The sequence below is a fragment of the Erythrolamprus reginae genome, chromosome 9, assembly GCF_031021105.1.
Source record: "Erythrolamprus reginae isolate rEryReg1 chromosome 9, rEryReg1.hap1, whole genome shotgun sequence".
Lineage (NCBI taxonomy): Eukaryota > Metazoa > Chordata > Lepidosauria > Squamata > Dipsadidae > Erythrolamprus > Erythrolamprus reginae.
Genome location: NC_091958.1, coordinates 56,704,934 through 56,731,310, shown reverse-complemented (window position 1 = coordinate 56,731,310; position 26,377 = coordinate 56,704,934). Strand labels below are relative to the sequence as shown.

Genomic DNA, 26,377 nt, shown 5'->3' with positions numbered 1-26,377 from the left:
TCAGCTTCAACCACAACAACATACGAGCACTCAAAGTAAACCGCTCTAAACTCGACTGCAGGGAATACGACTTTAGTAACCAAGTAGTTGATGCATGGAACTCACTGCCAGACTCTGTACCCAACCCAACCCTGTACCCATCACCCAACCCCCAAAACTTTACTCTAGACCAGGGGTAGGCAAAGTTGTCTCTTCTATGACTTGTGGACTTCAACTCCCAGAATTCCTGAGCCCATCATGCAAGCTCAGGGATTCTGGGAGTTGAAGTCCACATGTCACAGAAGAGCCAACTTGGCCTTCCCCTGCCCTAGACTCTCCACTGTTGACCTCTCCCGATTCCTAAGGGGTCAGTAAGGGGCGTACATAAGTGCACCAGCGTGCGTGCCTACGGTTCCCCGTCTTAACGTTTCTCTCTTACTAGTATCATGTTCATAAATATTATTATATTTTTGTATACCACCAATACACATTTGACAAAACAAACAAATAAATAAAAATAAAATAAGTCTCGGCAATCCCCCGAGGCTCGCGTCCTCCCCCCCTCCTCCCCACCCGTTCCCCAAAAAAACCCTCTGCCAATTGAAAGGAGCGGAGGGGCGGAGCCCCAGGCCAGGCTCCTCCCTCCCCCCGGTCACAGGTCTCAGCTCCGGTTCGCAACTGACCGCGTCTCCTTCCAGCCGCGGCGGGGAGACCCCAGCTCCAGAGCCCCGAGGAAAGTGGGTGCCTTTGCCCGGCTGGGAATTTATTTCCCCTGAGTCCGAGGACTGGAGAGACCCCCGAAGGCTGCTTCTCCGATCGCCCCCCTCCCTCCCTTCCCTCTCCCCTCTCCCCCTCCTCCAAGGCCCCCCCCCCCGGTCTCCTGCCCGGCAAGGGGGTCCCCTTCAGCAAGGGGACAGCTCCCCCAGCCGCCATGAACCCCTTCGAAGAGCCTTCGCTGGACGGCTTGGATCTCTCGCTGGCTCTCCACGAAACCACCGAGATTGACACGGCGCTCCTGAGCGACATCGACGGTAGGGAGCTTGGCAAGGGGCAGCCTCGCCCGTTCCTGGGGAAGACCCCCCCACCCTCCGGCCCCGCGGGTGTAGAGTCATGGGGGGGGGGTGTCTCCCCCTCGCTTTCTGGAGTTTTTATTTTGCAAAAGAACTCCGGGCGCAGCCGAGTGTGTTGTGCGCCTTTACGCGCGCGCGCCCAAAGTGCCTCCCCAGCCTTTCCCCGGGGCTGTTTCCCCACCCGTGCACCTCCCGCCGGTCCGCGATGCCTTTCGGTGTGCGGTGGCGTTCCCAGGTGAAGGAGGGAAGCCGGGGCGCCCCCCCCCCCCATCCGTGGCGAGCGTGGGAAAGGATGGGCGTGTTTGGCGAGGCGGCAGGACCAGGCGGTTGGGAAGCGACTGCCAGGAAACTGGGGAAGGGGGTTCCTCGCCCTCCCCAACTTTGGATGGAAGAGCCGGTGGCGTCCTTGGTAGGGGGCCCGGTGGGGTGGACTCCGGGTCCCATGCTTAGGCTGGGCACCATGGGCAGGCTGAGTTTCACGTGGAGCTGCAGAGAGAAGACCATGTGTTGTGCAAAGGACCATCCAACCCCTTTTGGGTGATTGCGGCCAGGCGGTGAGGAGCAGCAGAAGATCCACGGAAGGCGAGACCAGCGGAAAAAGCTCTGCCAGGGGGTGTCCCTCCCCCCCCCTCACCTGCCCGGAGCTTGGGCTGGCTGCTCTCCCTCTAGGCCCTGCCCACCTCTTCCTCCCGGCTGTCTGTCAAGGGGCCTGACGTCACGGCTTGGGTTACTGTCGGTCATTCGCGCTGGGAGGAAAAGATTGGGGGTGTTGAGCAGAAGGAGGAAGTGCTGGGCAGGGGGGCTTCCCAAGCCTGGTTTGCAGATGATGCTGCCCAGGCAACCTTGCAATGGGCAGCTGGGAGTGAACGGCACAATGGCTGTCCAGGCAGTTTATTTACTTATTAGATTTGGACGCCACTCAATCCCGAAGGACTCAGAGCGGTTTACAACAACATAAAATGATAAAATACAACAATTAGTTAATAATTGGAACTGAAATGCAGAATTGCTGCCTGGTGTTCAAACTAGGCATTTACTCACTCCCAGTTTCCCTTCTAATTTTATTTTATTTGTTTTGTCAAGTACATATTGGTATACAGAGATATAATAATATTTATATACTGCTCAAAATAATAATAATAATATATCTATACTGCTCAAAAAAATAAAGGGGACACTTAAACAACCCAATATAACTCCAAGTCAATCAAACTTCTGTGAAATCCAACTGTCCACTTAGGAAGCAACACTGATGGACAATCAATTCCACCTGCTGTTGTGCACATTCAACTCTGTACAGAACAAAGGATTCAATGAGGATATTTCAATCATTCAGATCTAAGATGTGTCATTTGAGTGTATCCCTTTATTGTTTTGAGCAGTATATGTATATATGATATATGGGGAATCCAGAGCATGATACCATGGTCTTTCCAGACTGAAGGATGTCAATGCAATGGAATATAATATCTAATGCATACAAATCTAATAACCAATAATAATAATAATAATAATAATAATAATAATAATAATAATAATCTCTAGCTGCTTCTCCTCAATTCTGCTATCGCAATCCCAGGGACAGCAGAATTGAGAAGCAGCTAGAGAAATTAGCAAAATACGAAGATCTAAAAATCGAGCTGCAACGACTCTGGCATAAGCCAGTGAAAGTGGTCCCAGTGGTACTTGGCACGCTGGGCGCAGGGCCAAAGGATCTCAGCGGACATTTGAAAACCATCGGAATTGAAAAAAATCTCCATCTGTCAATTGCAAAAGGCCGCTTGACTGGGATCGGCAAACATAATTCACCGCTACATCACACAGTCCTAGGTGCTTGGGAAGCGCCCGACTGGTGATGAAATACGAAATCCAGCATAGTGATCTCGTTTGCTGTGTTGTATTGACATAATAATATTATTAATAATAATAATAGTAATAGTAGTAGTAGTAATAATAATAATAATAATAATAATAATAATAATATACATGTTACTAGTAAAAGAGAAACATTAGGACAGGGGATGGAAGGAACACCCCTTTCTTAAGGGCAACTTAAACTTTTGGCAACTTGAAGATTAGGTGGACTTCAATTCCTAGAATTCCCCAGCCAGCATCTTTGGGCTGCTTGGTGGAGAAACACTGTTCATACACTATTCGTTCTCCAACCATCAAGATGTCCTGCTTTACAATAGCTAGCAGACAAGTCTTTGCCCCAATGAGTTGACTGTTTAAATCTGGACAGGGGAAAAAATGGAATTCAGTTTAACATTGAGAGTAGAGTGCTGGTGAGACCCCATTTGGAATAATACTGTGTCCAGTTCTGGAGACCTCACCTACAAAAAGATATTGACAAAACTGAACGGGTCCAAAGACGGGCTACAAGAATGGTGGAAGGTCTTAAGCATAAAACGTATCAGGAAAGACTTCATGAACTCAACCTGTAGAGTCTGGAGGACAGAAGGAAAAGGGGGGACATGATCGAAACATTTAAATATGTTAAAGGGTTAAATAAGGTCCAGGAGGGAAGTGTTTTTAATAGGAAAGTGAACACAAGAACAAGGGGACACAATCTGAAGTTAGTTGGGGGAAAGATCAAAAGCAACATGAGAAAATATTATTTTACTGAAAGAGTAGTAGATCCTTGGAACAAACTTCCAGCAGACGTGGTAGATAAATCCACAGTAACTGAATTCAAACATGCCTGGGATAAACATACATCCATCCTAAGATTAAAATACAGGAAATAGTATAAGGGCAGACGAGATGGACCATGATGTCTTTTTTTGCCGTCAGACTTCTATGTTTCTATGTTTCTAGTAAGGAACCTGGGTTTGAGTCCCCTCTCCGATGAGGAAGTTGTCTGAGTGGCTTTGGGCCAGGTGCATTCTCCCACCACAGACTACCTGGCAGGATTGTTGTTCTGGAGGGGAAAAAACCCCCAAGGAGCATTTGTGATATGAACCTCTTTGGATGCAAGGAATGGAAGGAGGGAAACAGGTCTAATTTAGAAAGGAGTTGAGGCACGTGTGTTTGGGCTTGCTAGCAGGGTAGGAGGTCACTCTATTGCCTTGGATCAGAATGTCCATGCTCCCCAGCCATCATCACTGTCTGTCCATGTGAGCCAGGGACGATGGGTATGGCTGTCACAGTCATCAAAGATAGAAAAAAGGCTGTGATAATGTTTCCAAATGTAAAATAATGCACTTGGGGAAAAGGAATCCTCCATCTGAGTATTGTATTGGCAGTTCTGTGTCAGCAAAAACTTCAGAAGAGAAGGATTTAAGGGTGGTGATTTCTGACAGTGCGGTCAGGCGATAGGGAAAGCAAGTAGAATGCTTGGCTGCATAGCTAGAGATATAACAAGCAGGAAGAGGGAGATTGTGATCCCGCTGTATAGAGTGCGGATGAGACCACATATAAAACATATGAAAAACAGTTGCAGGAACTGGGTAAATGGCTAGTTTAATGCAAAGAAGGACCAGGGGAGACAGGATAGCAGCCTTCCAATATCTCAGGGGTTGCCCCAAAGAAGAAGGAGTCAAGCTATTCTCCAAAGCACCTGAGGGTAGAACAAGAAGCAATGGGTGGAAACTAAAGAAGGAGAGAAGCAACTTAGAACTAAGGAGAAATTTCCTGACAGTCGGAACTGTTGATCAGTGGAACAACCTGTCACCAGAAGTTGTAAATGCTCCAACACTGGAAGTCTTTTAAGCAGATGTTGGAGAACCACCTGTCGTAGGATTTCTTGCCTAGGCAGGGGGTTGGACTGGAAGACCTCCAAGGTCCCTTCCAACTCTGTTGTTGTTGTTGTTGTTAATACATTAGAAACCCAACGTTGCAATACATGGCAATATGTCTCCCACAAAACCCTTCTGGAAAAGTTTTTAACTTTTTCTGGAAGACAGGGTAACCTCAGGTGTGTTTATCCACACTGTAAGTCCTTTCCACACAAAACCCATCTTGTTTTTAGGAGACACCTTTTGACCCTCTCAACATCACTGGAAATCATCCCAAATGTGGCACTTCCTTCTTGTCTTTTTCCCAGGAAGGACCTATCACTGCTCTCCAAAACTGTGGCTCTCCTCTCCAGGTGTAACAATAATAATTATAACAACAGAGTTGGAAGGGACCTTGGAGGTCTTCTAGTCCAACCTCCTCTTAGGCAGGAAATCCTACACTACTTCACACAGATGGTTATCCAACATCTGCTTAAAAACTTCCAGTGTTGGGGCATTCACAACTTCTGGAGGCAACTTCTGTTCCACTGATTAATTGTTCTAACTGTCAGGAAATTTATCCTTAGTTCTAAGTTGTCCATCGGTTAGTCCGAAAAAAGGACAACGAGATTGCTCTGAAGTTTTGGCAAGACGAAGTCAGGATCTCCCAGGAGGTTTTGAAGATGGAAGAGGATGATGTTGAGTTGGCATGCAACGGTCTACACCTGCCTTAGACTCTCTTGTGCTCCAAGCCAAACAAGGATTGTTGGCAATTTGGTAGTTGCCCAATCCTTTGTCTGCACCCCACACCTAACAGTAGCTGGACCTCTAGAGACCACATTCGCCAACAACAACCCTGCAAAGCATTGAATTCGGCTTCCCTCCAAGCAAAGCAAACGACTTTGGTCCACTTTTAGAAAACATCTAATCCATTCCAAACCTTGGCTCACCTGTCCAAGACCTCCATCCCCATAATCCCCAGCCATTGATCAGGTTGGCTGCAGAGTATGGAAACCCGACGCGGATAGGGCTAGATTCCCATCACCAGCAGGTCCAGATCAGTTTCTGACTGCTGGTGAGATTGTTAAGAAGAACACAAGGAAAAATAAAAATAAAATAAAATAAAATATTAAAAAATGATATTTCTTTGTTACGTTAAACATTCAGAGAAAAAGAAAATGCTAATAATACTTTCAATATGTACTTTTTATCCTCTTCTTTGCTAAGTTAATTAAAATTAACCACACATGAGATATATTTCATCTACAGATACCAATATTATGAAATCCAGTCCCTTATATTCCCTTTTTCTGTTTATAATAAAACATAAACATCTTAACTCAATATCTAATTTGGTCCTTTCATCTCCGTGTTCTCCTTATCCAATGCTGCCACCAATCCTTATTTCATCATCTGGTCCAGATGTCAACCATATTTTTATTTATTTATTTATTTGTCCAATACACAATACATATCGAAGAGAATAGACATGTAGTAATATATATAAAGAAAAGGATAGAAGAAAAGATATAAAAATAGAGGAGAAGATATATGAAAGGAAGAAAAGATAAAGGAGATAAAGGAGAGACAATTGGACAGGGGACGAAAGGCACACTGGTGCACTTATGTATGCCTCTTACTGACCTCTTAGGAACCTGGAGAGGTCAATCGTGGACAGTCCAAGGGAAAAATGTTGGGGATTGACACTACTGAGTCCAGTAATGAGTTCCACGCTTCGACAACTCAATTGTTAAAATCATATTTTTTACAGTCAAGTTTGGAGCGGTTAACATTAAGTTTGAATCTGTTATGTGCTCTTGTGTTGTTGCGGTTGAAGCTGAAGTAGTCATTGACAGGCAGGACGTTGCAGCATATGATCTTATGGGCAATACTTAGATCGTGTTTTAGGCGTCGTAGTTGTAAGCTTTCTAGACCCAGGATTGTTAGTCTATTGTTGCCTATCCCTATCAAGCGACCTAATATTAAGTATTTGTACCTAGTGTGTGGAATTGTATATATATATATTTTAAATAATCTGGGTAAGGGATGAAGCATGTTTCCAACCCAGAAAAAGGGAAACCCCAAAAGAAGCTCGCCATCCCTCGTCCTTTGCAACGCTCCGGCCCGGTAAGGGTTAACCGTGCAATGACCTGGAGTAACCGCAGCGGCCGCCAGAGGCAGGGAAAGAGTTAATGCGGGATGCACGATAGTAACCCGACTGCCACACGCTCTGGCATTGCAGCATCTCCTCTCGCCCGGCCCTGATTGGCCCAGCCTGATCACCTCATGCTCAATCGCTGATTCACCACGCAACCCTCATTCCAACAGGCTACTGGTGGTTGGGGGGTGGGTGGGGGCGAGGGGAGGGCCCAGAGAGGAAAGAGGGAAGGAAGCAGCCAAAACAAACCCAGATTCCTACAACCAGGGTTTGCAAGCCTTACTTTCCCCCAGGATTAAAAATGTGTTTGCCTTCCTGCAACAGAATAGAATAGAATAGAATAGAATTATTTCTATTGGCCAAGTGTGATTGGACACACAAGGAATTTGTTTTTGGTGCAGATGCTCTCAGTGTGCATAAAAGAAAATATAGATTTGTCAAGAATAGAATAGAGTAGAATAGAGTAGAATAGAATAGAATAGAATAGAATAATTTATTGGCCAAGCGTGATTGGACACACAAGGAATTTGTTTTTGGTGCAGATGCTCTCAGTGTGCATAAAAGAAAATATAGATTTGTCAAGAATAGAATAGAGTAAAATAGAATAGAGTAGAATAGAATAGAATAGAATTATTTATTGGCCAAGCGTGATTGGACACAGAAGGAATTTGTCTTTGGTGCAGATGCTCTCAGTGTGCATAAAAGAAAATATAGATTTGTCAAGAATAGAATAGAGTAGAATAGAATAGAATAGAATTTTATTGGTCAAGTGTGATTGGACACACAAGGAATTTGTCTTTGGTGCAGATGCTCTCAGTGTGCATAAAAGAAAAAGGTACATTTGTCAAGAATCAGAATAGAATAGAGTAGAACAGAATAGAATAGAATAGGAATTCTTTATTTGGCCGTGGGATTAGACGCACAAGGAATTTGTCTTTGGTGCAGATGCTCTCAGTGTGCATAAAAGAAAATATAGATTTGTCAAGAATAGACTAGAATATAATAGAATAGAAAAGAAAAGAAAATAGGATAGGATAGAATATAGGATAGGATAGGATAGAATTTTTTATTGGCCAAGTGTGATAGGAAACACAAGGAATTTGTCTTGGTGCAGATGCTCTCGGTGTTCATAAAAGAAAAGAGACATTTGTCAAGAATCAGGAGGTGCAACACTTAATGACTGTCATAGGGGTCAAATAAGTACAGTAATAAAGAATCAATCAATATTAATAAAAATCTTAAGGATACAAGCAACAAGTTATAGTCATATAGTCCTAAGTGGGAGGAGGGGGGTGATAGGAGTGATGGGGAAAAAACTAGTAGAAATAGAAGTGCAGCCTTAGTAAAAAGTTTGACAGTGTTGAGGGAATTATTGGTTTAGCAGAGTGATGGCATTCGGGGAAAAACTGTCCTTGTGTCTAGTTGTCTTGGTGTGCAGTGCTCTGAAGCGGTGTTTTGAGGGTAGGAGTTGAAACAGTTTGTGTCCAGGATGCGAGGGGTCAGTCAATATTTTCACCGCCCCCTTTTTGCCTCATGCAGTCTACTGGTCCTCAATGGAAGGCAGGTTGGCAGCCATTGTTTCTTCTGCAGTTCTGATTCTCCTCTGAAGTCTGTGTTGGTCTTGTTGGGTTGCAGAACCGAACCAAACAGTGGTAGAGGTGCAGATGACAGACTCAATGATTCCTCTGTAGAACTGGATCCGCAGCTCTTGGGCAGTTTGAGCTTCCTGAGTTGGCGCAGAAAGAACATTCTTTGTGGTGCTTTTTTAATGACGTTTTTGATGTTAGGTGACCATTTTAGTCACCTAACATCAATTTGAGACAATATTTCCCTCCATTCTCCTTGCAGGTGTTGGTGGACCTTTGTGGTAGTGATCGAAAGAGTCCTGCAGGGTGGAGGAATTGGGGGGGGGCAGTGGGCCCTTGGATTAGTTTGTGGCAGGGGTGATTTGGATGCCCACCACTCTAGTCTGGAGCAACCCATTTTTCTGCCTGCAGGATTCCAAACTGCATAGCTAGAGTTATAACAAGCAGGAAGAGGGAGAATGTGATTCCACTATATAGAGCGCTGGTGAGACCCCATTTGGAATAATACTGTGTCCAGTTCTGGAGACCTCACCTACAAAAAGAGATAGATGAAATTGAAGGGGTCCAATGACGGGCTACAAAAAGGGTGGAAGGTCTTAAGCATAAAACGTATCAGGAAAGACTTCGTGAATTCCATCTGTATAGTCTTGAGGACAGAAGGGAAAGGGGGGACATGATTGAGACATTTAAATAGGTTAAAGGGTTCAATAAATTTCAGGAGGGGAGGGTTTTTAATAGGAAAGTGAACCCAAGAACAAGGGGGCACAATCTGAGGTGAGGTGGGGGAAAGATCAGAAGCAACGTGAGAAAATATTATTTGACTGCAAGAGTAGTAGATGCTTGGAACAAACTTCCAACAGACGTGGTTGGTCAATCCACAGGAAATGAATTGAAACCTGCCTGGGATAAACATAGATCCATCGTAAGATAAAATACAGGAAATAGTATAAGGGCAGACTAGATGGACCAGGAGGTCTTTTTCTGCCGTCAGTCTTCTATGTTTCTATGAATGAAGAAGGAAGGAAAGGAAGAGAAGGAAGGAAGGAAGGAAGAATCCACAGGAACTGAATGTAAACATGCCTGGGATAAACATAGATCCATCGTAAGATAAAATACAGGAAATAGTTTAAGGGCAGACGAGATGGACCAGGAGGTCTTTTCCTGCCGTCAATCTTCTGTCTTACAGTGTTTCTATTTGAAATGGTAACTGGGTCTACTTTTTGGTGTGTTTGTTTGTTTGCTGGAGAGAGAAAGAGAAGACACAATATTTTGTTTTTGCTAGCTTTTGGTGAATAATGGGGCAAAGGTTTCTCAGCCAGACTCAACAGATGTTTCAAGCGCCAAGAATTTAGAATACAACTGAATGCTCCTTTTTAGAACAAATACAACATGTCAGCAAAGACTCTTCCTGGCCAGAAAATGAGACCAGAACAGCTGGATTCAGTTAGCGGAAGGTCAGATCCTGGGAGGCAGCCAAAAGAGGACGTCCGTTTACCCCAAAACAGAGCAGGGCAGCTTTCGCATGCTGAGTTCTGATTCTCGGGAGATGGGGATGACCGGAAGCTGGTGATATATTGGATCCTGGAATTGGAGCCCAGAATTGGTAGCGCCAAGATTAGGGTTCCAGGCTGCTTTCTTTGTCAAAAAATAATCTTTATTCAATATATACAATTAAAAAACATTACAAAATAGACAATATAACATAAAGTAAAAAAACAAAGAAAGGAAAATATAGGGAAAATCGAAAGGTAGAAAAAGGAGAGGGAAGATTAGAGACAGAGAGAAAGAAAGAAAGGAATATGTCAACTATCGAGTTGACATTTTGATACCAGACATAGAAACATAGAAGATTGATGGCAGAAAAAGACCCCCTGGTCCATCTCATCTACCCTTATATTCTTATACCCTTCCTGTACTTTATCTTAGGGTGGATCTATGTTTATCCCAGGCATGTTTAAATTCAGTTCCTGTGGATTGACCAACCACGTCTGCTGGACGTTTGTTCCAAGCATCTACGACGCTTTCCGTCAAATAATATTTTCTCACGTTGCTTCTGATCTTTCCCCAACTCAGCTCAGATTGTGTCCCCTTGTTCTTGGGTTCACTTTCCTATTAGAAACACTTCCCTCCTGAACCTTATTGAACCCTTTAACATATTTAAATGTTTCGATTGTGTCCCCCCTTTCCCTTCTGTCCTCCAGACTATACAGGTTGAGTTCATGAAGTCTTTCCTGATACGTTTTATGCTTCAGACCTTCCACCATTCTTGTAGCCCGTCTTTGGACCCGTTCAATTTGATCCATATCTTGTTGTAGGTGAGGTCTCCAGAACTGAACACAGTATTATTCCAAATGTGGTCTCACCAGCGCTCTATACAGCGGGATCACAACCTCCCTCTTCCTGTGATCTATGATTTCAGTTTCTATAGTGGATGTATACTACCTCTTACTGTTGATAGCTTAAATTGAAGTTTTTATTAGGTTTAGTTGTATGTACAGTATGTGATCTTTAACAGTTATTGTGTGTTTGTGTTAATGGACAGTCATTTCAATTTTGGTTTGTAGGGTTTGAGTTGGTTTGTTTTCATTTCATGTTGATAAAGAGCAAGATTAATACACTGCTCAAAAAAATGAAGGGAACACTCAAAGAACACATCCTAGATCTGAATGAATGAAACATTCTCATGGAATCCTTTGTTCTGTACAAAGTTGCATGTGCACGACAGCAGGAGAAATTGATTGTCCATCAGCGTTGCTTCCTAAGTGGACAGTTTGATTTCACAGAAGTTTGATTGACTTGGAGTTATATTGTGTTGTTTAAGTGTTCCCTTTATTTTTTTTGAGCAGTGTAGATAGATAGATAGATAGATAGATAGATAGATAATATATACTGCTCAAAAAAATAAAGGGAACGCTCAAAGAACACATCCTAGCTTTATTTATTTATTTATTTATTTATTTATTTATTTATTTATTTATTTATTTATTTATTTATTTATTTGTCAAACAAGTATAGTATTATAGTACATATTTTAACATAACATAACATAAGTAGAACATAGTAATAGAAAGGATAATAAGACAGCAGGACAGGGACATTAGGCACAAAAGTGCACTTATGCACGCCCCTTACAGACCTCTTAGAAAAGGGGAGAGGTCAATTGTAGATAATGTAAGGTTGAAGATTTTGGGGTTGGGGGAAGCAACAACAGAGTCCGGTAATAAGTTCCAGGCGGTGACCACTCTATTGCTGAAATCGTATTTTCTGCAGTCAGGTTTGGAGCGATTTACATTCAGTTTATATCTATTACGTGCTCTTGTGTTGTTGTTGTTAAAGGTGAAGTAGTCACTGACAGGGAGGACATTATGATCTGAATGAATGAAACATTCTCATTGAATACTTTGTTCTGTACAAAGTTGCATGTGCACCACAGCAGGTGAAATTGATGGTCCATCAGGTTCCGGTCACGATTCCCATTCTTCCTTGGTCTTTGTAGATATGCTCCAGATGATCACCACCGAAGACAATGACTTCTCCGGTCTGATGGACACCTCGTTCAGCTCTCAGCTTCCTCCCGACCTGAACCCACATGGGCCCAGCCTCTTCAGCAACTATTTGGCGGAGACGGCCCCCCCTTCTTCCACAAGCTTGTTCCACCTCCCAGCCCCGTCTCCAAGCAGCTTCCAGAGCCTGCCGACCGCTTGCTTAAACGTGGCCCCCTCTCCAGCCGATGTCAAAAAAGAACCCACGCTCAGCCCACCTCAAGGCCAGCTGCCCGCCGGCAGGATCCCTTCTCCAAATATTGTCCCAGCTGCCCAGCTGCCTTTCCCTGCCCAGCCCTTGGTGGACTTCCAGAACCAAAATAGTATTTCTGGTAAGTGTTCTGCCTGGCGTGACAGTTGAGCAGTGATTGGGGTCAATGTAAAACACACAGACTTGGCCCAGGTGTCTGCCCAGTTGCTGCAGAAGATCTCCAATCTTTGGGGGTATCTCCCAAAAGAGCCGGGGTGGCACAATGTTCAGAATGCAGCAGTATTGCAGGCTCCTTCAACTAACTGCTAACTGAAGTTCATCAGTTCAAATCTCACCACCGGCTCAAGGTGGACTCAGCCTTCCATCCTTCCAAGGTGGGTCAAATGAGGAGCCAGATTGTTGGGGGCAAAAGGCTGTAAACCGTTTGGGCAGGTCTGTAAAAGCACCAGGAAGTGGTATGTAAGTCTAAAATGCTATTGCTATTGCTTCCTCCAATCTTTCCCAGCTCCCCAGCCAGGAGGGTCACCCCAGCCGCCCCCACTGGTCTCCACCAATCCCCAGCAGATGCAGCCTTCTCCGAAACCAACGCCGTTCCAGAACATTGCCCCCCAACAGCTTCTGGCTGCCAGCAGCCCCCAGGTGGTCCAGCAAGTGCCGGTGAGTGGGGATCCCCCTCCATAAGGCCATAAGAAGAGCCCTGCTGAATTGGGCCAAAGCCCACCGAGTCCAGCATTCTGTGTCACCCAGTGGTCCCCCAATTGTCCCCCATGGGGATCTTGAGCAGAAAGAGAAGGCAAGACCCTCCCTTTTCCTGGATCCCCAACAAATGGGACCCAAGGGACCCCTGCCTGCCTCAACCCATAGAGCTGGCACTTGGACATCCGTTTCAATCACCACCTATGATACACTTGGCATCCATGAATCTGTCTAATCCTGCCTTGAAGCTCTCCAGGCTGACAGCTGTCACGACCTCTTCTGGAAGTGAACCAAGGACCCTCTGGGGGAAGAAATATTTTCCTTTATTTGTCCTCACTTTCTTACCTCTGAGCTTTAGGGTGGGCTCCCTCGTCCTAATATTGTGTGATAGAGAAAATAATTTTTCTCTATCCCCCTTTTCTATCCCATGCAGGATTTTATACACTTCGATCAAGTCCCCCCTTCAACACCCCCTTTCAAGGCTGAAGAGACCAAGGCGTTGCAACCTGGTTTCATAAGGGAGGGGCTCCATTTCCTTGACCATCCTGGTTGCCCTTTTTTGCACCTTTCCCAGTTCCATTCCATCCTCTTCCCTGGAACACGTCTGTGCTTGGTGGTGACTTCTCATTGTCTCCCCACAGGTCTTTCTGCAGCCCCACTTCATCAAGGCTGACTCCCTCCTTCTGACCACCGTCTCCGGAGCCAAAACTTCCAACACCAGCTCAGTGGTCACCTCAACAGCCTTGCAGATGCCAGTAAGTGCCTCTTTCTCTGAGTTCTTGGTTCCCCCCCCCTGGCTCTTTTGATCCCTTTCTACATTAAAAAAAAAAACACTATCAAACTTTGGGTTGAGACAAGGGTCGCCCAGAAAGTAATGCACCACAATTCAATTTATGTATGGTATGCTTGTATGTATGTCTGCTTAATAATGGGGTTTTTAATATTTTAAATTGTAAATTATTAGATTTGTCATGAACTGTTTTATTGTGTTGTGAGCTGCCCCGAATCCATGGAAAGGGACAGCATACAAATCTAATAAATAAAATAAATAAGTAAATGCACGACATTTTTTCCTTCAACAATTATCTATTGAACACAATGAAACTTACACACAAGAAAGAAGGATGTTTCTTCTACACCCCCTATTTTTCCACATAATCTCCGTCCTGTTCTATGGCCTTTCTCCAGCGAGACACAAGGGTGTGTATGTCCTGTTGGTGCCACTCCTTGTTCTGGTCACGAAGCCATTTCTGCACTGTAATAGCCTTGCCCTCTGTGCCCAGCGACTAACCGTACTTCTGTCGACTGCAGATTTGCCACAAGCTGTACACAAACGTTTGTGAATGTTCCCAACAGTTTCTTTCTCCGGAGTGAGAAATTCAATGACGACATGCTGCTTGTAATGTACATCACTTACAGATGCCATTTCGAAACATGGCTGCAGCTACGCTGTCTGTCTGAAGGAAGGCAAAATTTACACCACACACTCCTGACAATTCTAATAATAATAGTAATAATAATAATAACAACAACAACAACAACAAAACAACAGCAACAGCAACAATAACAATAACAACAACAACAACAATAATAATAATTATTATTATTATTAATTAGATTTGTATGCCGCCCCTCTCCACAGACTCGGGCAGCTCACAACAGTGATACAACAATATACAATGACAAATCTAATATTATGAAATCTAAAATTATGAATATCTCAAGTTTTGCATTCGTACCATTACTTTAGGTTGAGAAAAAAAATGTGGTGCATTACTTTCTGGGCGACCATCGTACGTGCGAGCAGAGTCCTCCTGAAATATCCATTGTCCTTAGCTCTCTCCTCATCCACCAGAGACCCCATCATCCTCAGCTCAACTTCTCCTGCCGGGGACAGCTGATGCACTTCCTCTCTTCTTCTCTCTTGCAGACATTGGTGAGCGGAGGCACCATCCTGGCGACGGTGCCAGTGATGATGGATGCCGACAAGCTGCCCATCAACCGCCTGACCGCTGGGAAGCCCCTGGTCACCCAGAACAAGGGCGAGAAGCGCACGGCTCACAATGCTATTGAGAAGCGCTATCGTTCCTCCATCAATGACAAGATATCGGAGCTGAAGCTTCTGGTGGTGGGCACGGAAGCCAAGGTAGCTATAGCACCTGTTTCTCTTGGGTAGATGTCCTGGGAGTGTAGCAATAGCATGAGCGTTTAGATTCATATCCCGCTTCACAATGCTTCACAGCCCTCTCTCAGCGGTTTGCAGAGAGTAAGCATTTTGCCCCTAACAATCTGGGTCCTCATTTGACCCACCTCGGAAGGAGGGAAGGCTGAGTCAACCTGGAGTCAGTCAGAATTGAACTGCTGGCAGTTGACAGAATTAGTCCCGTCGGCTAAGCAATGTCATCTGGCGGGGCCCAGGGGAAGAGCCTTCTCTGTGACGGCCCCGGCCCTCTGGAACCAACTCCCCCCCGGAGATCAGAACCGCCCCCACCCTCCTTGCCTTTCGTAAGTTGTTGAAAACTCACCTTTGCCACCAGGCATGGGGAAATTGACACTGCCCCTAACTACAGCTTTATGCATGGTTTGACTGGGTTGTGTGATTATTTTATTAATAAGGTTTTTTACATTGTGTTTTTAGATATTGGATTTGTACTTTGTTATTGTTGTTGTGAGCCGCCCCGAGTTCTCAGAGAGGGGCGGCATACAAATATAAATAATAATAATAATAATAATAATAATAATAATAATAATAATAGTAATAGTAATAATAATAATGCATTTGACCATTTTGCCCAGCTCCTTCCTTCCTTCCTTCCTTCCTTCCTTCCTTCCTTCCTTCCTTCCTTCCTTCCTTCCTTCCTTCCTTCCTTCCTTCCTCCCTCCTCCTCCTCCTCCCTTCCTCCTCCTCCTTCCTTCCTTCCTTCCTTCCTCCTCCTCCTCCTCTTCCTTCCTTCCTTCCTCCCTTCCTCCCTCCTCCTCCTCCCCTTCCTTCCTTCCTTCCTTCCTTCCTTCCTCCTCCTTCCTTCCTTCCTTCCTCCTCCTCCTCCTCTTCCTTCCTTCCTTCCTTCCTTCCTTCCTTCCTTCCTTCCTTCCTTCCTTCCTTCCTTCCTTCCTTCCTTCCTTCCTTGGTGGTGCAGTGGTTAGAGTGCTATTGCTATATCCCAAGCCGTTTTGTCCCTTTTACACAAATTCCGTCCGCGTGGCAAGAAGATAGTTTTGGCTGGACTCCCATAAACCCCACCTGTTCTCTTTTCTCTACATTGGCAGCTAAACAAGTCGGCTATCTTGCGCAAAGCCATCGACTACATCCGCTATCTGAAGCAGACCAACCAGAAGCTGCAGGGCGAGAACTTGGCCCTTAAAATGGCAGCACAGAAGAACAGTGAGTTTCATGCGTCCACACCCCAAAACCAGGGACCTTTTTCTCCCTGTGGGTTTGAGACCCAGGAGATGAGCAAGGACGGGGGTCAAAACCAGGCGGGCAGATTAATCGATAGGTTGCCTGGCCTTCAGGTCTTCCTTCGGAGACTCTGGTGGGGAGCAGTTTCCTAACTTGGGATTTTCACCATCTACCAAGAAGCCAATGTCAACATTGCCTAGTGTTTATTTATTTATTTATTTATTTTGTCCAATACATAATACACATTGAAGAGAAAGATATGTAATAATATAAGTAAAGAAAAGAATAGAAGAAAAGATATAAAAGATAAATGAGATAAGGAGAGACAATTGGACAGGGGACGGAAGGCACACTGGTGCACTTATGCACACCCCTTACTGACCTCTACCTGGAGAGGTCAATCGTGGATAGTCTAAAGGAAAAATGTTGGGGGTTAGGGGTTGACACTACTGAGTCAGGTAATGAGTTCCAAGCTTCGACAACTCGGTTACTGAAGTCATATTTTTTTACAGTCAAGTTTGGAGGGGTTAATGTTAAGTTTGAATCTGTTGCGTGCTCTTGTGTTGTTGAGATTGAAGCTGAAATAGTCATTGACAGGTAGAACGTTGCAGCATATGATCTTGTGGGCAACACTTAGATCGTGTTTTAGGCGACATAGTTCTAAGCTTTCTAGACCTAGGATTGATAGTCTGCTTTCGTAGGGTGTTCTGTTTCGAGTGGAGGAGTGAAGTTTTTCCCACATCCTGTTGGGAAAAACTGTCCTTGCCTAAATTCCTCTTCTCTCAGAGCCTTTTTCCTGTCAACTGCCTTCTAGTGGTGGTGAGGACAGCCACTGACCTGATTTCTGCTGAGACTGGATATATTTCCTTTGATTTTTGGGAATAACCACAGGCAGTTCTGTTCATTGGATAATTGCTGGTCTTGTAGAACAGTGTTTCCCACCCTTGGCCACTTGAAGATATCTGGACTTCAACTCCCAGAATTCTGGGAGTTGAAGTCCAAATATTTTCAAGTAGCCAAGGGTGGGAAACACTGTTGTAGATAATCCAACCTCTTAGGCCTTCCTCGATAAAAACCTACTTACCGTATTTTTCAGAGTATAAGACCACCTTTTTCTACCCTAAAAGAGGCTGATAATTAGGGTGCATCTTATACTCTGAATGTAGCTTTTTTTCCCAGCCCTAACTAGCTGCTAACGATCTTCCCAGCTCTTACTTTGCAGGTTCTTTCATTGTTTCTCTCTGCAAAGAATGTTTTCCAAGCCTTAAGTCTTTGCAGGATTTCCCCCCCCACCCCATTGCTCTAACTTGCTCCAGATGTTTCTTTCCAGCCCTAACCAGGTACTAACAATGTTCCCAGCTCTTAGCAGCTTCCAAGCTCTTTCATTGTTACTCTCTGCAAAGAATGTTTTCCAAGCCCTAAGTCTTTATAGGTTTTTTTCATTGCCCTACTTGCTCTGAATGTTTCTTTCCAGCCCTAACCAGGTACTAACAATGTTCCCAGCTCTTACCCACTTGCAAGCTTTTTCACTCTTACTCTCTGCAAAGAACGTTTCCCAAGCCCTAAGTCTTTATAGTTTTTTTTCATTACCCTACTTGCTCCAAATGTTTCTTTCCAGGTGCTAATGGTGTTCCCAGCTCTTACTGGCTTGCAAGCTCTTTCATTGTTACTCTCTCCGAATAAAGTTTTTTAAAAGCCCTAACCAGGGGATAAAGTAATGTGCTGGCTAAAGACGCTAGCCAGATGTAAGATAGTAAGCAGATTCTTTTCCCTATTTTCCTCCCCCCAAAACTAAGATGTGCCCTATACTGCGAAAAACACGGTCATCAGAGAATCTAGATATTCCATGATGTGAAGAGAGCCCATCTTGGTCCTACCTTTGGTCTGCTCTCTTTCCCTACAGAGTCTCTGAAAGATTTGGTGGCCGCGTGTGGTGGAAACATGGAGGATCCAACAGAGGGAATGAAGATGATGGAGGCCTTGACACCCCCACCCTCAGATGCCAGTTCCCCTCCGCACGGCAGCCCCCTCTCCTTCGGGGGCATCAGTGGGACCGACTCAGAACCAGACAGTCCTTTGTGTGAGGAGGTCAAGGTGAGCGAAGGCTTCGGGAGAACCTGGGCCTTTGGGTTGGCTTGAAGATCACAAGGAACAATTGTTGACCCAAGGGATCAACAACCCTGGGATTTCTTCTTTTTTTTGGGGTGTGTGTGTGGTTATATAAAATTTTTCTTTATTTTTCTTTCAACATACAATAAAACAACATGGGCAATAAAAAACACAGAATCAATGCTTAAAATAATAATTAATAATATTTCTTAGATAGGTTAAACATTCGGAGAGAGAAAAAAGCGCCAATAATACTTTCAATATGTACTTTTTATCCTCTTCTTTGCTAAGTTAATTAAAATTAAAATAAGTTAATTAAAATTGACCACGCGTGAGATATATTTCATCTACAAACAATAATATTATGAAATCTAGTCCCTTATATTCCCTTTTTCTATTTATAATAAAACATAAACATCTTAACTCAATATCTAATTTAATCCTTTCATGTCTGTGTTGACTCCTTGTCCAATGCTGTCACCAGCCCTTATTTCATTATCTGGGTCTTGAATAGATTAAAATTAAATCATCATGTATTTCTTCAAAAGTAAGTAAAAGGAAATACTTCTCAATTATTATTATGATTTACCCAGTGGCTGCTCTTTGCAGGTGAAAGCCGAATACCTGGCCCCTCCCTCGGGCAGCCTGGGGATGTTGGACAGGTCCCGCCTGGCCCTCTGCACCTTCGTCTTCCTCTGCCTCGCCTTCAACCCGCTTCCTTCCCTGCTCGGAGGAGCCGCCCTGGGGGGCCCTTCAGAGGGTCTCAGCCACGACGGATCCACGCGCAGCATCCTGGCCACAGGTGGGTCACGAAGTGAGTGGAAGGCACCAGTTGAGCTGAGCCTGCATGACAGGACCATTGAGAAAGTCCGTCCGTCCATCCATCCATCCATCCATCCATCCATCCATCCTATATTATCTATCTGTCATCTGCCTGTCCATCCCTCCCGCCATCCCTCCCTCCCTCCATCCTCTATTATCTATCTGTCATCTGTCTGTCCATCCCTCCCTCCCTCCCTCCCGCCATCCCTCCCTCCCTCCCTCCATCCTCTATTATCTATCTGTCATCTGTCTGTCCATCCCTCCCTCCCTCCCTCCCTCCATCCTCTATTATCTATCTGTCATCTGTCTGTCCATCCCTCCCTCCCTCCCTCCATCCTCTATTATCTATCTGTCATCTGTCTGTCCATCCCTCCCGCCATCCATCCCTCCCTCCCTCCATCCTCTATTATCTATCTGTCATCTGTCTGTCCATCCCTCCCGCCATCCCTCCCTCCCTCCCTCCATCCTCTATTATCTATCTGTCATCTGTCTGTCCATCCCTCCCTCCCTCCCTCCCTCCATCCTCTATTATCTATCTGTCATCTGTCTGTCCATCCCTCCCGCCATCCCTCCCTCCCTCCCTCCCTCCATCCTCTATTATCTATCTGTCATCTGCCTGTCCATCCCTCCCGCCATCCCTCCCTCCCTCCCTCCCTCCCTCCCTCCCTCCTCTATTATCTATCTGTCATCTGTCTGTCCATCCCTCCCGCCATCCCTCCCTCCCTCCATCCATCCTTCCTCTATTATCTATCTGCCATCTGTCTGTCCATCCTCTATTACCTATCTATCATCTGTCCTTCCTTCCTTCCTTCCTTCCTTTCTTTCTTCCTCTATTATCTATCTGTCGTCTGTCCATCCCTCCCTCCCTCCTTTCCTTCATCCATCCATCCTCTATTATCTGTCTGTCCTTTTGTCCTTCTGTATCTATCTATCTATCTATCTATCTATCTATCTATCTATCTATCATCATAATCAATTTCAGTGTGTCGCAATCTTGACAACTTCAATGTGGGTGGACTTCAACTCCCAGAATCCCCCAGGCCACAGCGGGAGTTGAAGAAGTCCACCGATCTTATAAGTTGAGAGACATTGATCCAGCTGTCGTCTAACATAACAGATAAATGCGCCCCCCCCCTATGTGTGTGTGTGTGTAACATGTTTTGCTGAATTTGAAAATTAAGGGAGACTAGGATAGATCTATTTCAGGCCTTATTCTGGCCTCATCAGCTAGCCATACCCTCACTGGGAATTGATTATATACAGTATATATAGTATGCCACCCATCTCGCCTAGAGGCGAATCTAGGCTGCTCGCAACAATAAATATTACTTATAAACTAACATTGGTTTAACAATGGACAAAGATGAAACTGAAAGGAACAAGAGGCCCAGAGGGAGGAGGTGGGGAGGGGTCTCACCTACCTTATCAACCTGCAAAGGATGAGGATCAGGTGGGTTTTCACGGCTTTTCTGAGCTCTCTCTGCATGGGAGGGGGCTGTAACACCCTTGGGCTTCTTAAAGGTGGGGGAGATGTCCACTCACTCACCCACCCATTCAATGGGGCCTTTTGTGTCCAGATGCTGGTCTCCCCCAGTTCCACTGGCTTCTCCCCACCTTGTTCTTCTGGATGGTCAACCTGATGATTGTTTGCGCTGCCTTCGTCCGGCTTTTCGTTTATGGCGAGCCCATCACACGGCCCCACTCCGAGTCTTCGGTCATCTTCTGGAGACACCGCAAGCAGGCCGATCTGGACTTGGCTCGGGTACGTAACTCCGGGGAAGGGCCTTTCCCCTCCCCTGGGGAAGGAAATGCAGCACCAGGTTCAAAACCCGACAGCGCTTCCAATGCCGGAAGTCAACCCTTTGAATCAAGATAAAGAGATGAACAGGACGGGGTCGTGATTTCTGACAGTCTCAAAATGGGTGAACAGTGTGGTTGGGCGGTAGGAAAAGCAAGTAGGATGCTTGGCTGCATAGCTAGAGGTATAACAAGCAGGAAGAGGGAGATTGTGATCCCCTTATATAGAGCGCTGGTGAGACCACATTTGGAATACTGTGTCCAGTTCTGGAGACCTCACCTACAAAAAGATATTGACAAAATTGAACGGGTCCAAAGACGGGCTACAAGAATGGTGGAAGGTCTTAAGCATAAAACGTATCAGGAAAGACTTCATGAACTCAACCTGTATAGTCTGGAGGACAGAAGGAAAAGGGGGGACATGATCGAAACATTTAAATATGTGAAAGGGTTAAATAAGGTTCAGGAGGGAAGTGTTTTTAATAGGAAAGTGAACCCAAGAACAAGGGGGCACAATCTTAGGTTAGTTGGGGGAAAGATCAAAGGCAACATGAGAAAATATTATTTGACTGAAAGAGGAGTAGATCCTTGGAACAAACTTCCAGCAGACGTGGTTGGTAAATCCACAGTCACTGAATTGAAACATGCCTGGGATAAACATAGATCCATTGTAAGATAAAATACAGGAAATAGTATAAGGGCAGACTAGATGGACCATGAGGTCTTTTTCTGCCGTCAGTCTTCTATGTTTCTACGTTTCTAAGTCCTTGGAGATAAAGCAACAGGGGAGATGGATCTTCATTGGATTGAAAAAGGTATCTGCCGTTACTTAAGATACCTGGGGAGTGATATCTTGAGATATCTGCCATTATTTAACACCGTCCTTAACTAAGTGCGGAGTATCTTCACACTATAGGCAGCCCTCAACTTTGCCACACGGTTAGGTCCAGAATTTCTAGGCAGGTGTCAGTCACCTGCCATCCAATTATACAACATCAAGCCCTGTCTTCTCTCAGCTAGAATGGCTGAAAGGATGGGAGTTGTGGTCCCATAGAACGGAACGCAGTAGGAGGGGGATAAAATGGCCTCCAAGCCATGTCAGCTAGAATGGCGACATTGGGATTTGTAGTCCAAATGGAAAAGGAAGGCAGTAGTGATAAAATGGCCTCCAAGCCCTGTCTTCTATTAGCTAGAATGGCGACAAGGATGGGATTTGTAGTCCAAGTGGAAAGGAACGACTAGGAAGAACCATCTTTCTCCCCAGTCCTTGTCCTTGGAAGCTCTGGATGGAATCTAACTCCTAGTCTGCGTTCTTTTATAGAGTAGGAGAGGAGAGGAGAGGAGAGTAGAAATAGTAATAATAGAAATAATAGAAATAGAACAGAACAGAATTCTTTATTGGCCAAGTGTGATTGCACACTCAAGGAATTTGTCTACGGTGCAGACAGTGTTCCCTCTAATTTTTTTTTTGGGGGGGGAAGTATAGTGTCTGAGCGGCAGTCCCTTTGGGACTGGGCGGCACAGAAATAATAAATAAATAAATAAATAAATAAACAAACAAACAAAAAACCCACCCTGTTTTGCCTCAGAGAATTTCAAAATAAAATACTGTACTGTGTGTCTATAACAGTGAGCTCATAATAGGGCAACTCTATCAATATCAAAATGCCACTTAAGTAGTTGAGCTAGTTTCAAACTAGATTTTGATTTTCTTTCTCTCTTCCTTACTCCCATTCTTTTTCTTTCTCTTTTCCTTCCTCTCTTTTTTCTATCTGTTTCTCTCTCTTCCTCTCTTCCTCTCTCTCTCCTTCCCTCTCACTCTTTCCCTCTCGGCTTCTGGGCAGGTTTGGAAAACTCTGAGTTGATGATGATTTTTAAGTGAGCGATTGCTCACTGCTCAGCTTAGAGGGAACTATGGGTGCAGATGCTCTCAGTGTACATAAAAGAAAATATAGATTTGTCAAGAATCATGAGGTTGCAACACTTAATGATTGTCACAAGGGTCAAATAAGCAATAAAGAAACCATAAATATTAATAAAAAGGATACAAGCAACAAGTTACACAAATTTATTCTTCTCTTGCTTTAGGGAGATTTTGCCCAAGCATCCCAGAACTTGTGGATGGCCCTCAAAGCGCTTAGACGGCCCCTCCCCACGTCCAACCTGGACCTCACCTGCAGCCTCTTGTGGAACTTGATACGGCACATCCTCCAGCGTCTCTGGGTCGGGCGTTGGTTGGCCGGCCGGGCCGGCGGCTTCTTCCGAGATCAGGAGCTGAAGTCCGACGTGCGCAAGAGCGCTTGTGACGCGGCCCTGGTCTACCACCGGCTGCATCAGCTTCACATGACAGGTAAGGCTGAAGACAGGAGCCGCTGTCTTTCCCCTCCGTGCCGGCCACATCCTCCAAGTGCCCCTCTCTTCTTCTTCTTCCTCTTCTTCCCCCAGGGAAGCACGTGGCGGGACACCTCTCCGCCATCAACATGGCGCTGAGTGCGGTCAACCTGGCCGAGTGTGCTGGAGACACCATCTCGGTGGCCACGCTAGCCGAAGTCTACGTGGCTGCTGCCCTGCGTGTGAAGACCAGCCTCCACCACTGTTGCCACTTCCTAGCGGTGAGTGAGTCTGCGTGTGTGAGATACTCCGGAGGTTGTGGGGGCTTGTTGGCTTTCTATGAGATTAATGTTTTGAAGAGATTTTCTTCACTTCGCTCAGCAGAGTATTATCATAGCAGAATTGTGCAACAATGTATATTGGGTACATAAATACACTGATTGCAATATAAGCTGATGTGCTTTATTTCTTCTTCTTCTTCTTCTTCTTCTTCTTCTTCTTCTTCTCCTCCTTCTTCTTCCTCTTCTTCTTCCTCTTTTTCTTCTTCTTCCTCTTCTTCTTCCTCTTCCCTCTTCTTCTTCTTCTCCTTCTTCTTCCTCTTCTTCTTTCTCTTCTTCTTCTTCCTCTTCTTCTTCTTCATGGAACTTGTTTTCTGTTTTCACAAATAACATGCCGTCCCACCATGCCACGGACTAACCCTGCCTTTCTTGACCACTGCAGCGTTTCTTCCTCAGCAGCGCCCGACAAGTGCTGCTCTCGCACAACGGGACAGTCCCTCCTGCGCTCCAGTGGCTCTGCCACCCCGTGGGACACCGGTTCTTCGTGGACGGTGACTGGGTGGTGAAAAGCTCTCCGCGGGAAAGCATCTACAGCTCCACCAGCCACCCAGGTAAGGCGGGGTACAAAGAGCGGGGAGATTTGATAGGACGACAAAATAGGCAGGTGCCTGCCCACCTGTGCCCTTTCAAATAGGCCGCCTAGTGTTTTTATTGGCTTTGTACTTTTGTAGAAGGGAAATTTTATTTTTTATGAGTGTGTGAGGTGCCTGCTGTTGTGAGTGGTCCACATCTGGCTCAGCTGGTCACTAATTTTGAGGACCAGGAAACAGAGGAGAAGTGGCATTGCAGGCCAGTGCTTTTTTCCATCTGAGTCTGAGAGTGAGAATGAGGGAGAGGACGGAAGAACCGGAGTCTTCGGAGAGGGGCTGCATACAAATCTAATAAATTGTTGTTGTTGTTGTTGTTATTATTATTATTATTATTATTATTATTATTATTATTAGGAACCCCTGAACTCTGTAGACCCCCCCAGCTAGGGTATTCTCTGAGTCAGAGGAAGATGGGGATCAGGACCCCCTGTTAGATGCAAGAGTAAGGAGGATGGGATCCAGGCATGAATAGCTCTCTAGAATGGGGTCTTGGCATTGATTAGATCTAGGGGACACTTGGCCACACCTTGCCACTATAGGCTGATGGGAAAGGGTGTGTGGAAAGCAACATTCAGCAAGGGAGGACAGAGCCTGGGAGCTGAGAGAAATGGATTTTGATGCCTGCTTTTGGCTTGAGTTGTAAAATATTGGGTCCTTGCATTGGGCTAAAAAGGCTCCTGAGTTGCCGATCGGATTGGGAGAGACTCGGATGCCTGGGCTGACTTTTCTGACAGGTCTGTTTCTCTCACCAGCAAACCCCCTGGCTCAGGTGACGCAACTCTTCCGAGAACATCTGCTCGAGAAAGCTCTCTCTTGCGTCTCCAGGCTGGACAACCCAGCCCCTGCGAGTCACAGTGAGGGGTAAGTGTTGTGGCTGGCTCACAGCCAGCTCCTCTGGCAACAGATTTTGAATCGGATGAGTCGGGCCCATCGGAGCATCGGAGATCTGTGTGGCTCTCGGAAGGTTCAGACCGTGAGGGGGAAGGAGAGATGGAAGCTGAAGGTGCTGGAGAGGTAGATGTGGAGCCGCTGCAATGCCTGTGGAACCCCCAGTTAGAGCCTCATCTGGGTCAGATGAGGAGGGGGTGGTTAATGACCCCATTCTCAATGTCTGGGTGTGATGGATGATGGGACGACAGGAGCAGCTGCGCAGACGCAAAAGATCTTAAATCACAGCTGGGAGTAATTAGGAAATGCTGCAGCAGGCTTAAAAGGGGAGGGTTTGTGGGAGAGCTCTTTGCAGGAGTTATCGTTCGTGGTTTAACAGAGACAAAGAAACAGATTCGGAGTTTTGCCTCTAAACCAGTGGTTCTCAACCTGGGCGTCGGGACCCCTTTGGGGGGTCGAATGACCATTTCATGGGGGTCGCCTAAGACCATGAGAAGAGACAAATTTTCCATGGGTTAGGAACTATAGCTTTTATTCTGGTGCTTTGGAGCATATTTTTACAATCCGACCAATCAGGCATTTACAGTGGGGGTGTCCCTCTGGCCTTCCTGCCAATCAGCTTAAAGCTCTGTTGGGAGAATTGGTGCTAGACTTATGATTGGGGGTCACCACAACATGAGGAGCTTTATTAAGGGGTCACTACATTAGAAAGGTTGAGAACCACTGCTCTAAACCAACCTCTTGCATCCTTGGAAAACAACCCAGGTTTTGGACACTTGTGTTTCGAAAGACTGTAGCTCTGAGAGTTGAAGTCTACGAATCATAGAAGAGCCAACTTTGCCTACCCCTGGGCTAGAAGAGCAATGGCCACTTCACCCGTCCTTCCAACTCTTTCCATATCTCACCCAACCTTCTGGCATTTTTGCAGAAGGACTTGCTGACCTAAAGGAAAGAGACTCATGGCAAGGAACCCATATTTCCTTTCCCACTGAGCAAAGAGTAATTTCCAGAGCGGTTGACCTGGGCAGGGATATTATTGGCGGAAGAAGCCATTTTCCACCCGATCCTCAGCCCTCTCTGCATTTCTGACCTGGTAGAAGAACTCGACCGACTTTTGTCCCCTCTCGCTTAAGGGAATTTTCGG

The 26,377-nt window shown here is 45.4% G+C and overlaps 1 protein-coding gene across 2 annotated transcripts in view; it reads left to right on the top strand.

The window, feature by feature from the left end:
- Positions 1-813: 813 nt before the first annotated feature.
- Positions 814-26,377, top strand: part of SREBF1 (sterol regulatory element binding transcription factor 1) — a 33,436-nt gene continuing 7,872 nt past the window's right edge. Inside the window, exons 1-14 of one of the 2 annotated variants that reach the window (XM_070761416.1) lie at positions 814-1,010; positions 12,006-12,383; positions 12,768-12,919; positions 13,600-13,713; positions 14,889-15,104; positions 16,226-16,340; positions 18,262-18,452; positions 19,077-19,269; positions 20,867-21,051; positions 23,175-23,436; positions 23,532-23,698; positions 24,138-24,306; positions 25,098-25,206; positions 26,367-26,377. The exon at positions 26,367-26,377 is cut by the window's right edge and continues 93 nt beyond it. In XM_070761416.1, coding sequence (XP_070617517.1) covers positions 911-1,010; positions 12,006-12,383; positions 12,768-12,919; positions 13,600-13,713; positions 14,889-15,104; positions 16,226-16,340; positions 18,262-18,452; positions 19,077-19,269; positions 20,867-21,051; positions 23,175-23,436; positions 23,532-23,698; positions 24,138-24,306; positions 25,098-25,206; positions 26,367-26,377 — 2,362 coding nt within the window. In that variant the 5' untranslated portion in view covers positions 814-910. Of the gene's footprint in view, positions 1,011-12,005; positions 12,384-12,767; positions 12,920-13,599; positions 13,714-14,888; positions 15,105-16,225; positions 16,341-18,261; positions 18,453-19,076; positions 19,282-20,866; positions 21,052-23,174; positions 23,437-23,531; positions 23,699-24,137; positions 24,307-25,097; positions 25,207-26,366 lie in introns of both variants that reach the window. The other variant, XM_070761414.1, reaches the window with a different exon arrangement.